Here is a 14902-nt window from a genome sequence, read left to right as displayed (position 1 = left end):
TTCATAAAACTTAGTGGAAGAACATATATCTGATAGAAAAGGTAATAGTTTATCTTAATTTTGGTTTTGATGACAAATGATGTGTCCTATTAGGATAACATTGATGGATAGATGACAAGAAACGCAAAAACGTGTGCTGTAAAAAGAAAGTACAAAAAGGAGAAAAGAAGATCATGATAACTGATAAGCTAAACTAAAAGTAAAGCCTTGGCAGTTTAACCGGATTTAGCAAACCGAACCAAAATTTTGGTTACTCGGTCTGAGTTCGGTTTAAAGGGTATTACATTGAATCATCAACAAATATTTTTTTATATCACAAGAACAAATCGCTCTCCTCGCTCTTCATTTGTTTTGCCACGGAATGAAGAAACCGATTCAGAGACTTCTCAGCCGTCACCAATGCTGCATCGACTTCTTTCTGCTTATCTGGGGTTACGTCTTTCCTCTGCTCATGAACCAACTGTACTTTCCGAACAAGTTTACGCAGTTCCTATCAACAATCAACGAGGAAGTATACACTTTAGTAAACAAGTCATACCCATCTCCTTTCTTTATTGAGCTCATAGTTTGACTAACCTGTCGATCAAAATCAACACTCTGAAGAGAATAAACTTCTTTGGTGAGTTCCACATTTTGACTGATGAGGCCATCAAACCATCTCGCAGCTATAGCCATATACTCTTCTGAGCTCTGGAAAAAAACATTATTATTTCAAAAATTACATGAGTTTAGAGAGAGAAAATCATGTGATAGAAGTTTCTATGTAGACAACAAATACAGTTCTCTTCGTCCACTTAGACAGTAGCGAGAATGAGCCATCCTAATCTCTTTTCCTAAAGAAGTTTGCTAAAGGAAGCTACTTTTAAGTTAAAAGTTTTAACCTATATTCTACCCCTAGCTATAATCATGTCTCCCACTCACTCACTTACTGCAAATCTCATAAGAAAAACTGAAAGTTGGTACGTATACTGAATGTACTGGTTTACACTTACCTCTCCTTCATCTTCCGACTCTGTTTCCAGATCATTAAAATCACTAACTCCAGCATCATCTGCTCCCTCCTTAGCCGAAGCAATCAGCGCCTGAATCCTTGTGAGATCACCCTGATTGGTAGCATTAATCAGAGTGTCCATCAAATCAGGTTCAACTTCACGCAACAACTTCCCTAAGAAAAAAACATACACCACATCAGCTAAGTGAAGGCTATAGTAAATAATGTAACTTTTCTCTGTCTCTCTCACCAATATAGTTAAAATGTCTACGCTTTCCTTCTCGAACATCCGCGCCTAGCCTCTGAGACAAAACAACAAACACCTTACGTGCATTAGTCCCATAATAACTTAAAGCACGCAAATTGATTTACCTTGGCAAGCATCAACGCATCGTAAACCTCTTCACCAAGCGACGCAGCTCTACAAGATTGTAAAGTCAATTCATTTTTCAATAAAGTTGAGATTTTTTAATACGAGAAGATGATTGATGATTGATTGATATACCTCATGACTCTCTTAATCTGATCACTTGAGAAGGAAGCTAGCTCCATACCCCACCTGACGGCGCGGCGAGCGTCGCGCTTCCGCTGGTTCCTGCTCCTCGACGACTCAGACTCGTCGGACTCACCATCGCTGTCGCCACCTTCTTCTTCAGCGACGAGAGTTAGAGGAGCGAGAGCTTCGGGTGGCGCGGGACGGCGAAGTCGCCGACGAGGCGGAGGTCTTGCGGTGGAGAAAGAAGGGGAGAGGAGGAGAAGGAGAGTGGTGGTGGTGGGAGAAGAAGGTGGGTTTAGCGGCAGCTTCGTGGAGAGCAGGTGGCGGAGATTGCGAAAATGGTGGTGACACTGAGGCGAAAGTTGCCGTATCGGTCGTATTAGTTGTGCCATGGAAAGCTCTCCGGCGAATCGTTCCGATGTCGGGTGGTGGTGTTTCCTATCTACTTACTACAGCTACACTGTAAAAAAATGGTGTAAAGCGTTTACTTTTTTTATACAACTCAGTTTTTTCACCTCCATATTGTTACTTCTTTACCTGTTTTACCTTTTGCTTTTGGACAAATCTCATAAATAACTTTCTTTTTTTTTAATTTCTATCACACAAATAACAATTTAAAAAAAAAAATCTTAGAAGCAATATTTATTAGTTAGTAATATTAAACGTTGACAAAAAAGTAAAAATATTAAACCACTCTACTTTCGAACACTAATTCTAATTAATCTCATTCCTTATAGTAGTTTCTACCCTCTAGATCTAATCTCTATACCGATGTTTTGAAACCCGATCCCAACTGAACCTGATATTTCGAATCACCAAGTCATCGGATCGACTGCGAACTAACCGCAGATAAATAATAAATTAGCTTTTATTTATTATTGATCTGTGGCAATAAATATATTAAAACTAATTTTGATTATTTTAAATGTTTCTTATAAAACATAGAATAATATTTTAAATATTCAGAAAAGACTTAACATTAGTTTTTATATTTTATTTTCATTCGACTTACCAAATATTAAAAATAGTTTAGACTATTTATTTTTTTGTAATAAGTTAAGAGTTATAACATTAACAAAAATTTCGAGATTAAAAAATTCATAAATATTTAAATATGTAATATGAATAATAAAATTAAACTTTTGATTAAAATAAATCAAAAGTAAATTATCAATAGCAAAAAAAAAACTGATACCAAATGAAATCAATTAATTTTGTTTTTTCTATATCATCGTTCACTTCATTTTTCAAATAAAACCTATAAAAATTATAAGAAGAGTTATTTATAAGTTTTCAGTGTATTTTTATGGGTTTTATTAAATTTTAAATATTAATTTTTTCATAGAATTCAAACCGAATTTATCTTAGACCATTGAGTTTACTGGTTCAACAGTGGATCCGGATCGGATTTTAAAACACTCCCCTAGACTTGATTTAGTATCTAAGGGGGGTGTATTCAACCGAGAGTTTCAGGTGATTTGTATTAAAATGACAAATCCACTGTTATTCAAACATGAATTTTAAAAACTCATTTAAAATCCACTGTTATTAAACTTGACATTTCGTAAAGTACTCTGAAATCCACTGTTATTGAAAATATTTTAAGTTGTGGAATTTTAAAGTTTTGAGGTGATTTTAGGGTGTTTGGGTGGAGTTTCTTAGTTAAAAAAAATAAAACTCAAATCCCATTGTTTTAGGTGATATTCTAGAGTAGTTTAACTAAAATCACCTAAATCTCTGCAACTTATTAAAATCATCTGAAACTTCATTAAAAACCAAATCACATCAAATGCTAAATTGAATACATCCCCTAAAGGTATTTCTCTTTAGGTTTTCTTCATTCTTTTTTCTTTTCATTTCTAAACTGAAAATGTTGAACTTATGTTTGGATCGATGTAGATTTGGTCGTCATAATAAAATTTATTTTGTTGATTCATACTTCATTATTTTCCATAAGATATCGCATTCACCAGTATAAATTGTGCTGCGTATTGTATAACAACTAAATATGTAGAACAGAATTAACATACATGGACCACAAACAAAAAAGAGAACATAACCTTTTCTTAATTATAATTTTTAAATGACGAAAATATTGCAGCGGTACATTATCGATCTATATGCTATCATATTGCTTACTAATCTATAGATTTCATTATAATAATAAAAAATTGATGCATGATAATAGAAAAAAGTTCCGCAGCTTAAGAACTAGGCGTCACTTGTTTCCGCTCGCAGCCACACCATATCCATACAAAAGTCAAGATGATAATTCCAACCACAATGATGACGGGTATGAGGTAACCTATCAATATCATATTGTTTCTGCACTTCACCAAAAACTTGTTCTTCCTAAATCTTTTTTTTCCTGGTAAATTCAAGAGAGTCAGAGCTTAGCTTGTTATGGTTAAGCTAATTAGAACACGAAATATATAGACAAAAAAAAATATATATATAGACAAAAAATATAATCTTTTGAATCTCTCTTGGAAAGGAAGTCTTTAGATTTTCTAATGATTAGGCAATTAACATTAATGGACGAACTTTTGAGAGATTTACTAGAATATGTCATTCAGGAAAATTTTAGAAATTTTAGATTATGTACTTTTATGAAGTTAGGCTTTTTTTAATATAAAAACACTCTCACTAGGATCATATTTGAATTCACTTATATATTTTTAAAAAATAGTCATTTATACACAGAAAATCTTAAGCTTATATTGGATGAATGAAGTGATAAAAAAAATATTGGATGAATGTAAATTAAATTTGGTCATGCTCATGATTTTCCCTAAGATATCAGCATTCACCAATATAACAACTAAATGTGTAGTACAGAGTTACAATATCATTAAAGAAAAACAAAACATTTACATTCGATTGGTTTTATTAAGTTTTTTTTTTGGTTTTATTGAAGTTTATGTCAATGCGATACTGAACAAATTAAATAAGTTGACGACAAAGAATAGGTCTAACAATATCACTGACGAGTAATGTGAGTGATATATATCTTGCACACCTTCATGACTTAAAACTGTTAATACAAACACACAAAGACAAATTTTTAAAAATAAAAAAATATGGTTTATAATCCACCGGTCAAGCTAATACGAGAGAAAGAGTTGGATAATCTCCAGCCAGAAGGTTTAATGTTGAGTGTTGTTGTAGGTGAGAAGCTAAGTCCAAACATTTCCTTTGGCGTCATGTTTGATTCATCGAATCCAACCAAAGTAGCCACAAGAGAAGCACTCTCTTTGCAATGATCCACGTCTCTAGTGTTGGTCCATGCCTTGTGTGTTACTTGCATGCTCCTCTGCTTTGAGCTCAAATCAACACCCCATTTCTTGTAGACTTCTTCTCTTTCCTTCCTACCAAACTTCTTTGGTATCTGCTTACCCAACCATTCTCTCTCTCGTGCTAGCGTTTTAGCACTTTGTTTCCTCACCATCTCAGGCGAGTCCTTGAGGAAAGATAGCCTTCTGAGTTCCACTTCCATGTAGACAAAGTCTGATGGATCTCCTTTGAAGAGCAAGAAGAAGTATGTTCTGTGAACCAAAGGTACATTACATACTCCCCAAAGCTCAATTATCTGGCTTTGCTGTCTCTCAAACTCTGCTTTTGTGTCTTTATCATCATCTACCCTTTCAGGCTTCTTCTTCTCTGCTTCAGTGTCAGACTCATGTCTGGAATGGTGCTGCATTGCCATCTGTTTAAGTCCTGCCATAAACTCATGGAAGCTACCGCTGCTAGTCTCTGTGTCTGAATCTTTAGTGCTCTGTGCATCGGTGGAGACAATGTTGTCTAAATCAAAGGATGCGTTATTAGATGTGTTGAATGCGAACCGTCCGCTAGCAGCAGCTGCAACCGCCTTTGTGAACAGGAGACTTTCTCTGCAGCTTCGGCTTCTTCTCATCATCTTCAAGCTGTCTCCTGGACTGGTGTTGACGCTTATTGTGTTGAAAGATGGAGATTGATTCTCTTCTGCCGAGTGCATACTCATAAAGTACTCGATTGTCTTCTGCATCTCCTTCACCTTGTTTTTAAGAGCCTCGTATGTAGTTTCATCTTCATCAGAACCTCCATAGACTTGTGTCATGTCTTCTTTGCTTGGAGACAAACTTGGTTTTGTTTCTTCCTTCTCCACATATTGTTTAGTCTCATGTGCTTCTTCTAGCTTGTTTATAGTTGGCTCAACTTCAGCTTCATGTTTAGCAGATAAACTCAACTCTGTATCTGTTGTTTTTGAGTATGAATCAGCATCTTTATTTTCTGACTCCATAGCTTCAATCTCATTAGCCATAGGCCACAAGTTCTGTTCCAAGTCATCTTTTTTCTGTAAAGATCTCCTCTGTTTCTCCACAGTTTGCTCTGTAGCTTCTGCTGAGTTCTTTATAGTTAGCTCATTTTTGGCTTCAAGTTTAGCAGATAAAGAGGAACCATCATCTTCCTTTTCTGACTCTATTATAGCTTCATTATCATCGGCCATAAGAGATTTGTAGTGCTGTTTGTCTTCCTGACATGACTGGTCCTTAGACAGATTCTGTTGCATGTCTTGTTTTTCCACAGGGTGCTCTGTTTCTTGCACTTCTTCTACCAACTTGTCTATAGATACCTCATCTTGGGCTTCAAGTTTAGCATTTAAAGATACATTATCATCTTCCTTTTCTGACTCCATAGCTTCTTTATCCTCATTGGACATAGAAGTTTTGTAGTTTTGTTTGTATTCTACAACACATGGCTGCTCCTTTGACATGTTCTGTTCCATGTCTTCTTTCTTTGTAGATTGCTCTGTCTCTTGGAACTCTTCTGGTAACTTGGTTATATTTAGCTCATCTTGGGCTTCATCTTCAGCATATAAACTCTTCTCTAAAAATGAATCAGCATCTTCCTTCTTGGACTCCATAGCTTCATTCACATCTGATACTGACTCAACTTCCTTTTCAACAATGTTGTCTAGTGTGTCTTGGATTATAACTCTTTCACTATTCTCTTCAATGCATCTTACTTCTTTGCAAACATCTTCTGGTTCTTGTGTGGTCTTTTGAGCCATCTCCTCCCACTTGATGCTTAGTCCATGCTCCGGAATTCGAGGAGTAGTATCATCCAGCAAGAAACCATCTTCATCAGGAGAGTACAAGTTACTTTTCCCAAAGTTCTTTAGCATACGAGGCTCATCAAAATCTGTTGAATCATAGCTTCTTCTTCTGCTGTAATCAATCGAACTTGAAGATGATGATTGCTCTTCCGCTGCTGACTTAAGCAGATTCTCTACCCGAGATTGAGCTACATCTCGTTGCCACTTAAGCTCCTGGATCTGCTCCTCCATCTTTACAATCAACTCCTCTTTCTGTTTGAGCAATGCATGAAACTCATCAGGGGCTGAAGAAGAGGAAGAACCAAGTCCAAGATTCTTCAACTCATTCTCCATTCTCATCAGTTCCCTCTGGAGCTGCTTCACCAAAGCTTTCTCAGAGACGACCATGTTCACTTGAGCGTTTGTGGTCACCTCTTTAGCACAAGTTGCAAAGAGAAGTGTGTTTCTTGATTGTTCCAGATGGCTACGAGCAGGGCTCATTGTACATATGATAGCCGTTCTTGCGTTTCCTCCCAGTGAGTTTTGAAGTATACGTGTTAGTTTTGAGTCTCTATATGGTATGTGTCCATGTTTCCCTTTGCTGTAGTAGTTCCATAAACACATTCATATTAGCTTCTTAAGAGACTCTAGAGGAGTACTATTTTAAGGTGAGTTGCTAAAAAAAATGACCTGAGTTTTCTGATGACAGTTCCAAGAGTAAGTAAACTCCGGTTAATGTGACAACCTTCTTTGAGTCTTGAACCAGCAGATAATGTCTGGGAGGCTCTTTCACTTCCTGCTAGATCAACAAAGCACACTGATGCTGCAAGAATCGCTGAGCTCTCTGGTGAAACCTCTCGTTTAGAGCTTTCTATTGTCTGCAGGATAAGAAAAAATTAACGTGACACATAATATGTGAGTCTAGTCTTTATCATTGATAGATAAATATGAGTACCAGTCTGAGAATCTGATGAGATCTGGAGCTAGTCTCATTCAAAGACGTCTCTCCAATCTTTCTTTGAGCTGAGAAAAGACCATAGATTCAGCATACATAACCAAGTAATGAAGAAGGTATAATGTAATGTGGTTAGATGCTTACTCTCGCATATGGATATGAGTTCCTGTAGATGGTTTCTGTCTGTGATAGTCTCCTCTTTAAGTTTCTCAACAACCGTTCCTCTCTAATCAAAGTTGACATTAAACATTATCAGTAACTATGTAGCTAATAATGATCATGGGTGTTAGTTACTTAATAGCTTGGAAAAAAGATATGGGAAGGGTACCTCTGGATCATCAAGAAGCCTAAGTGGATTATTATTATCTTCACAAAGTAGATCCCTAACAGCTTCATTGTATATCTCCATTGCTGAGAATTTTAGAGTGAATTTTCTCTCTTGTTTATGCTACAAGAAACAACAGAAAATTTTCTCAGAGAATGTAACATTGATAGAAAATAGAAATAAACAAGATTTAGAAGAGGTTAATGTATGTAACCTTGTCAATGTAAAGAAAGATATCATTGATTGCAAATCCAGTGATTCCAGTCATGGTGTATGTTTTGCCACTACTTGTCTGTCCATAAGCAAAGATGCTTGCTGCAACAACAACAAGAACCATCTCCATTATAACATTATCTAATATAATAATTTCAAAACTATTTAATTATGTTTCTTACAGTTGATTCCGGAGAGGACACAAAGTGCAACCTCTTTGGCTCCATCATCATACACTTGCTTTGTAGGACATTCAAATCCAAACACCTTGTCTGTAACACATTAATTGATGATATGTGATTTATGATAGTAGTAACTAATATGTTGGTGTAATTAGTAATTTTAAGAGTTTTTTTTTTCTTGTTTTTGTTTTTACCAAAGGTGAAGGAAGGCTTATCAGACAAGTTATGGGCGTTGCAGATGATGGTGGTGTTGTTGATGCATTCCCAATCACATCTATCGTTCCTTGTCTTCTCTTTCTCGTTTAGAGGTCTTACCCTCACCGACACCAATATCTTCTCTTCTCCTCCTGCCGCCGACATCTTTTTCTTTATTTCTATATATCTCTCTTTAACTCAAAGCTGTTGAAAAGGTTAAGAATCTTTAGACGAGATAAAGAGAGAATCAAAATTTAGGTGAAGACCTTTTTCTAGGGTTTCCTATTAACTTGTGGATTACACAATATATAAAACCCTTGGATCCTTATATAAAACTTCCTTTTCATAATTGAACCGCCACAAAAAAACATAAACCCAAACATTAAAGGAAATCTTCAGAAACATGTTTTTTTTTCTCAAATGCAGGCTTTAGATAATAAAGAACAACAAATACTGAACATTTCAAACCTTTCATTGCTAGTCATTGACCAGAACGAATCGACATATATAAGATTCAGTGCTCACCTTTTGATCGTGTCATTGTACTGCTGCAGATTTGGGAGGAAGGCATGTTTTGAGGAGGGATGAAACTAGTTGAAATATTTAATTTGAGAAAGGTTCATATAGAAAAATTAACGAGAAAAGTTGTTGGGAGATGAGGAGAAAGAATGAGTCAGACGAAATAACAAGATTGAGAGAAAACGTCTTTTGTTAAAACCTCTCTCTCTGTAATTTCTTCTTCCTCAAGTTTCTTTTTCCCTGATTGAGCTGTCTGCCGGCATGGCCAATGGAAACGTTTCGACCACCAGGTCTCCTTTTACTAATTTAAGAATGTTGCCAATCTTTAACCTATTTTAACCTTTCCGTTACGGCTATTATAGTATTACCTTGCTGTACAAGGGAAGTTAACCTTATCGTAATGACAAATTCAAAAGTTAACACACATGAACCTTATGTTGATGACAAATTAAAATAGAATGAGTACTGGCCACAGTTTCAAGTACATAGATTTGATTTGTTATGTTTCATAAGTAAATCGTAAGAAATTCGATGAAACAGATAACTGAAGAGAGATTATATTAAGATTTTTTTTTTAAATAATGAGGTCACATTCTGAAGTCTTGCAAGAGTCTTGGAACTCCAAAGTACAAAAACAAACCAACATGAGAAAAGTTGTCTCTCTTTTATATATGGTTTTTTGTACACATTTATAATAAAGTTTACATATGGTAAAAGACATGGTAGGACTAAACCAATAGTAAACCATCAGGGAGGAGTTGTTGTTGATGAGAGGAGTCTTGAGATATATACTTGCGGCAAGCATACATCACTGCAGAATGAAAACCAGCTGGGTTGTCTATGAACACAAAATGGCCACCCTACACATTTTTTTATCAAACAAATCTCTCACATACTATATTTTTCTTCTTTAAATCTGAAAACGAATGCATAACAACTGTTTAGAGATTTAACCTGTGGAACACGAATGATTTCGCAAGGGACCTTCATGTGTTTCCTTGCTTCCACTGCACCTTGATAGTTCATCCAATCATTCATCCCGTAGATAAAACTTGTTGGCACTTTCCACTCTGATGCGCTGCACACAAAAAAATGGTCATCGAAAATGAGTTATGTTAAACACTCCATCTGCAGTGTGCTCATTATACTTGTCTTGGACAAACCTTTGTAAGAGTGGCTTCCGAGCAAATGCTCCAAAGGAGAAGATGTATTTCAAGCACAACTCTCCACTAGCCTTTGCTGCCAACGTATGATACACATAATCTACAACCAGAACAGATTCATTACTTATCAGCTATGCGTCATCATCATCCATATGCTTCTGTGGAACTCAAAAGAAGAAGGAAGTACTCACCGGTGAGCAATCTGGATTCCTCATCTGTTAGCACAGTTCCCACCGAATGTGCACCAAATCTTGCACTTGTATACCGGTTAACAAGACCCGGACCCCAAGGACCTAATCCTCTGCACCAAAAAGCATATTAAGAAACGCTTATAACAAGCTCATCAAATGGTTCCAAAGCCATAAAATAGCATCTAATCAAACTACTGGTGAACATGAATATTACTATTAGAGCATTACCTAATCAGCTTCTGAGGAGTGAAATTGGACTCCCACAGATGATTTAGAAGAGCACCTTTCCACGTTGCTCTAAACTTAGTCAGCCATTCGGACTTGGCATCCGATTCTGCTGAGAAACCAGCAGATCCCACCAGAACCAAGTGTTGAACATGCTCAGGGTGCTGAAAGATCCAGAGATAAAGTCAGAAATCATATAATATCCAAACTGGCACCTTTTACTCATTGAGTTATATATACCAAGGAAGGAAACATAAAAATTAACCTTAAGAGCGTATTTAGCAGCAACATAACCTCCAAAAGAATGACCTAACAGAATGAAGTTACTGAGATTCTTGGATTTGCGCCATTCCTCAAATGAGTCGATAAACCATGCCTCTGTTTCTGCAATACTCAAAAGAATGAACCATTTCAGTTCCACTACTGCTATAGAATCTCCATTGAGAAATGGCTCTACATGAAACGATAGCCAATTAACAGTAGAAGGAAAAAGAATACCTTCAGTGCTTTTACACGTAAAATCAGGCCTACTTGATCCACCCCACCTAGGAAGAGAAAAGAGAGAAGTACCTCGTTATAAATCCCCCAATGCATACAAAAAAAAAAAAGAACATATCAAAGCTGCTTACTTACCCAAGTTGATCAATAGCGATGACCCTAAACCGGCTGGCAAGAGCATCGAAATTGCGGAAGAAGAAACCTTGAGAAGCAGCATAACCATGAACCATGACAAGAGTAGGAGAACCTTCCTTGGCGTCAAAGGTAACAGTGTTGATGTGCCTAGGCTCATCGCTGGCAGACCGAAACCACCTGACTTTGGAGCCTGGTGGTCCAGAACCAATACTCACTTGCTCTTGTACATAAGGCGTCCTGATGATGATGATTCATCCATAATAGAAACATTTCAAAAACATAAAAATCCAATCTTTGATATAAAATCCACAATTGAGAGAAAGAGAGAGAGAAAGGTGAGCACTTGAGGATGGAGAGAAGACGGTTCTCGGCGGCGATGATGTTGTCGGTGGAGGTGGGGATCCAACGGAGGGAATTGGGCCACACGATCTTCCATCTCGATTTCGCGGCGTTCGTTGCAGCTGATGCAGCAGCAGCAGCAGAAGCGGAAGAGGAAGAGGAAGATCCAAGCTTTGTCTTTGAGATTTCCTCGGCCATTCTTAACCGGAACCGGTTTAAGCTCATACACGAAATCCGGAGAAAAAAATCTAGAGAGATGGAAGACCAAAAGTTAAGTCAAGGAATCCTGAGATTGTGGAAAGATTGAGATGAGAGGTTTTAGCATCGCAAAAGGGATTTTGATTATATGCGGCGTCCCTGATGACGGGGCACACGTCACTGCCGACGTCACGTGTCCTCCTTGCAAAGCGAGAGAGAGAGAGAGAGAGAGAGAGAGAGAAGCTTCCTGTAGTCATAATTAGACACACTCTCTCTCTCCGTTGAATATTTGATTAGTCAAATAAGTCAGTTACTAAACTATGGATTAGGTCTGTAATGGAAATTTAAGTATATAACCTATGGTTTAGGTACACACAGTCTCTTATTAGCTTTTGTTTACCATCAATCGTTTTTTCTAATTAATAATTCTAATTCATGAATAATTGTTCTATTTACTCAGTTCAAATCATTTCATAAAAGATTTATGTATTATGGTTCTGTTTATACGAAACTGAAATTTTTATATTATTTTTTTAACTAATTTATATAAATTGCTATAAATCGTTTTTTGAAATTCGAAACTCAAGCTTTTGTATATAAAAATATTAACAAATCATTAACCAAACAGTTGAAGTAAAAAAAGTTTTTTCACTACCATTAGTGATTTTGATGCAGGATTAAAATAGAGAAAATGACTAAGATAACACCAAACCAAGTTTTTATTCCCAAAATAGCACTCAAGATCCAAAGTCACAAAAATAAGTTTTATTAAAAAGAATATTTACTCTTATGCCCTTTCCTTTGAATGATTAAAAAAATCAATTGGAGAAAACGATCGCCAGACAATCGCCTTCATCTATCTCCTCTCGCCGGACGATTCGCCGTCGTCTGTATCCTGTCACCGGACGATTCGCCGTCGTCATCTCCTCTCGCCTTTCCATCGTCGTCCGTCCTCGTTTGCTCAGAGATGTACTTAAATTATTGATTTCGTCGGGACGTAGGCGACAGGGCGTTGAACCATCTCCTCGTTCTCGTAGACCCAGAGCGTCTGGGTGTGCTTCTCGACGGATTCGACGTAGGTGTCGGGACGGAGGAAGATGTGATCGAGCTGCGACTTCTTCTGGTACATCTCCTCGATCGTATATAACCAAAAAGTTCGAAACTTTTGTTTTTTCCGTTTGAAGGTGGAGACTTTGATTACCAAAAAAAAAAAAGGTGGAGACTTTGTTGATTTTGAGATACTTTACGAATGTGAGAAGCTGGAGGACCAGAGACTTATTAATGATATCTGTAGGAATGGTGACTCTGTTTTGCATCTGATTGTGAAGAGATCTGCTAAAGTTCGTGCTAAGCCTGTGGATAAGAGCTTTGAGTTGTCTATTGTTGCTCCTCCACAAGCGAGAGTTGTGACACAGAGGAAGCAGTTCTCTGTGGAGCCTCTCATCGTTAATCCTAAAGTGAAGTTATCTCCAGTGGTCAAAGATATGATTAGCTCTGCTTCTGATGGGCTAAGAAGTGAGAACCCTCTTGTGAGGTCAAGAGAGGGAACAGGAGGAGCTTATTTCATGCAGGCTTCGTCTGGAAACAAGTGAAAGACTTGTCCGAAAACAATATACTTTAGGTAGAGAATATGTGTAACGTTAGGCAGACAAACCTCTTGGATAATCTCCTCAGCATCCCATTAGCTAAGAACCAAAACAAAGAAGAGCAGAACAATTGTGTTATGTTTTCTATTTTTTTTTTTTCCTGTTATTGATGCTTTGACATTTAATGTTTTTTTTTGTGAATGAGAAACATTCTGAATAGGATTCATGCAGTTTCTTCAAGTAGTCGGTAAATTTGACCAAAACAATATGCTTTTTCAAGGACGTTTAAAAAAATTGATTTAAGTGCTACAAAAATTAGTTTAGCCATCCGTCTAATCAATAATCCAACAGAACTAGCCATTTCTTGAACATAGAATGGAGTTTATTACTGGCAATCAATATATATAAATATTTACAGCCAATTGCTGTCGGCAAACAAAGCCACAACAACATTGGATGGGCTGATTCCTAACACATAATCATAAGCGCAAACTCATCAAAACACAATATACATAATTATGTTGTTTTGTTTTGGAAGATTAAGTTCCTGGAACCCCTTCCTAAACATTTTATTTGCTATCCTAACTTTTTTTTATTTTTAATTAAATATTAAATTTTCAGGTAGTCTTCTTAAACATTTTAAATATGATATATATGTAAGTTTGCTAATATATACATCTTCACTTGCTATCCTAACATATTTTCTTTAAATATTAAATTTTCAGGAAGCACTTCCTAAATATTTTACTTACTATCCTAACATTTTTTCTTTTTAATTAAATATAAAATTTTCAGGAAACCTTTACTAAAACTTTTACTTGCTATCCTAACATTTATTCTTTTTAATTTAATATTAATTTTCAGGAAGCCCTTTCTAAATACTTTATTTGCTATCCTAACATTTTATTTTTTTATTAAACATTACATTTTCAGGAAGTCCTTCCTAAATATTTTATTTGCTATCCTAATATTTTATTTTTATTAAACATTACATTTTCAGTAAGCTCTTCCTAAATATTTTACTTGTTATCCTAATATTTTCTCTTTAGTTAAATATTATTTTTTTAGGAAGTACCTAAACAATTTACTTGGTATCATAACTATGAAATATATGTAAGTTGTAAATAAATAAAATTTTCACTTGTTATCCTAACATTTTTTTTTTTAATTAAATATAAAATATTCAGGAAGCCCTTCCTAAACATTTTACTTGATATACTATTTTATTCATTTTTAAATATTAAATTTTCAGGAAGCCCTTCCTAAATATTTTACTTTTTATCATAAATATGATATATACGCAAGTTTTGCTAATATATACATTTTAATTTGCTATTTTAACATATTACCTTTTAATTAAATATTAATTATTCAGGCATGTCTTTATAAATATGTTATTTACTATCCTAACATTTTTTTAAATTAAATATTAAATTTTCAGGAAGCTCTTCCTGAATATATTACTTGATATCCTAAATATGATATATATGCAAGTTTTATTAATATATACATTTTAACTTACTATTCTAACATTTTACCTTTCTAATTAAATATTAAATTTCAAAGAAGCCATTCCTAAATATTTCAACTTGTTATCCTAACACTTTTCCTTTTTAA

The 14902-nt window shown here is 35.6% G+C and overlaps 4 protein-coding genes across 4 annotated transcripts; 1 reads left to right on the top strand and 3 right to left on the bottom strand.

Moving 5' to 3' along the window:
• Nucleotides 1-159: 159 nt before the first annotated feature.
• On the bottom strand, nucleotides 160-2005 carry LOC108842229 (uncharacterized). The gene is made up of 6 exons (XM_018615082.2): nucleotides 1497-2005; nucleotides 1364-1412; nucleotides 1242-1293; nucleotides 993-1165; nucleotides 577-690; nucleotides 160-490 (listed from the first exon to the last, which is right to left on the bottom strand). Exons 1-6 carry the CDS (start codon nucleotides 1877-1879, stop codon nucleotides 314-316), a joined length of 948 nt encoding a protein of 315 aa, XP_018470584.1. The 5' UTR covers nucleotides 1880-2005; the 3' UTR covers nucleotides 160-313.
• A 2391-nt stretch (nucleotides 2006-4396) lies between these two features.
• Nucleotides 4397-9377, bottom strand: LOC108841983 (kinesin-like protein KIN-7I). The gene is made up of 9 exons (XM_057003181.1): nucleotides 8957-9377; nucleotides 8431-8635; nucleotides 8237-8326; nucleotides 8056-8156; nucleotides 7845-7964; nucleotides 7661-7742; nucleotides 7517-7584; nucleotides 7252-7439; nucleotides 4397-7162 (listed from the first exon to the last, which is right to left on the bottom strand). The coding sequence occupies exons 2-9, from the start codon at nucleotides 8594-8596 to the stop codon at nucleotides 4573-4575; spliced, it is 3405 nt and encodes a 1134-aa protein (XP_056859161.1). The 5' UTR covers nucleotides 8597-8635; nucleotides 8957-9377; the 3' UTR covers nucleotides 4397-4572.
• Nucleotides 9378-9491: 114 nt separating this feature from the next.
• On the bottom strand, nucleotides 9492-11923 carry LOC108848384 (1-acylglycerol-3-phosphate O-acyltransferase). The gene is made up of 9 exons (XM_057003182.1): nucleotides 11506-11923; nucleotides 11163-11399; nucleotides 11028-11074; nucleotides 10795-10913; nucleotides 10533-10693; nucleotides 10305-10414; nucleotides 10114-10213; nucleotides 9905-10028; nucleotides 9492-9810 (listed from the first exon to the last, which is right to left on the bottom strand). The coding sequence occupies exons 1-9, from the start codon at nucleotides 11724-11726 to the stop codon at nucleotides 9679-9681; spliced, it is 1251 nt and encodes a 416-aa protein (XP_056859162.1). The 5' UTR covers nucleotides 11727-11923; the 3' UTR covers nucleotides 9492-9678.
• On the top strand, nucleotides 11810-13291 carry LOC130508696 (phosphatidylinositol 4-kinase gamma 4-like). Its single transcript, XM_057004338.1, has 3 exons — nucleotides 11810-11894; nucleotides 12701-12822; nucleotides 12884-13291. The coding sequence occupies exons 1-3, from the start codon at nucleotides 11810-11812 to the stop codon at nucleotides 13289-13291; spliced, it is 615 nt and encodes a 204-aa protein (XP_056860318.1).
• Nucleotides 13292-14902: the final 1611 nt, after the last annotated feature.

Source organism: Raphanus sativus, chromosome 2 (genome assembly GCF_000801105.2).
Source record: "Raphanus sativus cultivar WK10039 chromosome 2, ASM80110v3, whole genome shotgun sequence".
In the NCBI taxonomy this organism is placed as follows: domain Eukaryota; kingdom Viridiplantae; phylum Streptophyta; class Magnoliopsida; order Brassicales; family Brassicaceae; genus Raphanus; species Raphanus sativus.
The sequence above is the reverse complement of the archived record's forward strand: the minus strand, read 5'-3'. Positions and strand labels throughout refer to the sequence as shown.

Excerpts from the sequence above, each read along its gene's own strand:
- LOC108842229 (XM_018615082.2), bottom strand. The coding sequence starts at position 1,879 with ATGGCACAACTAATACGACCGATACGGCAACTTTCGCCTCAGTGTCAC. Across the intron at positions 1,413-1,496 it reads CAGATTAAGAGAGTCATGAG|AGCTGCGTCGCTTGGTGAAG; the intron begins GTATATCAATCA and ends ACAATCTTGTAG. Across the intron at positions 491-576 it reads GTGTTGATTTTGATCGACAG|GAACTGCGTAAACTTGTTCG; the intron begins GTTAGTCAAACT and ends GATTGTTGATAG.
- LOC108841983 (XM_057003181.1), bottom strand. The coding sequence starts at position 8,596 with ATGTCGGCGGCAGGAGGAGAAGAGAAGATATTGGTGTCGGTGAGGGTA. Across the intron at positions 8,327-8,430 it reads TAAGCCTTCCTTCACCTTTG|ACAAGGTGTTTGGATTTGAA; the intron begins GTAAAAACAAAA and ends AATGTGTTACAG. Across the intron at positions 7,440-7,516 it reads CTCATCAGATTCTCAGACTG|ACAATAGAAAGCTCTAAACG; the intron begins GTACTCATATTT and ends CTTATCCTGCAG.
- LOC108848384 (XM_057003182.1), bottom strand. The coding sequence starts at position 11,726 with ATGAGCTTAAACCGGTTCCGGTTAAGAATGGCCGAGGAAATCTCAAAG. Across the intron at positions 11,400-11,505 it reads CGTCTTCTCTCCATCCTCAA|GACGCCTTATGTACAAGAGC; the intron begins GTGCTCACCTTT and ends CATCATCATCAG. Across the intron at positions 10,694-10,794 it reads CTGCTAAATACGCTCTTAAG|CACCCTGAGCATGTTCAACA; the intron begins GTTAATTTTTAT and ends TGGATCTTTCAG.
- LOC130508696 (XM_057004338.1), top strand. The coding sequence starts at position 11,810 with ATGAGAGGTTTTAGCATCGCAAAAGGGATTTTGATTATATGCGGCGTC. Across the intron at positions 11,895-12,700 it reads CGTCACTGCCGACGTCACGT|GCGACAGGGCGTTGAACCAT; the intron begins GTCCTCCTTGCA and ends GTCGGGACGTAG. Across the intron at positions 12,823-12,883 it reads TCGAGCTGCGACTTCTTCTG|GTGGAGACTTTGATTACCAA; the intron begins GTACATCTCCTC and ends TTCCGTTTGAAG.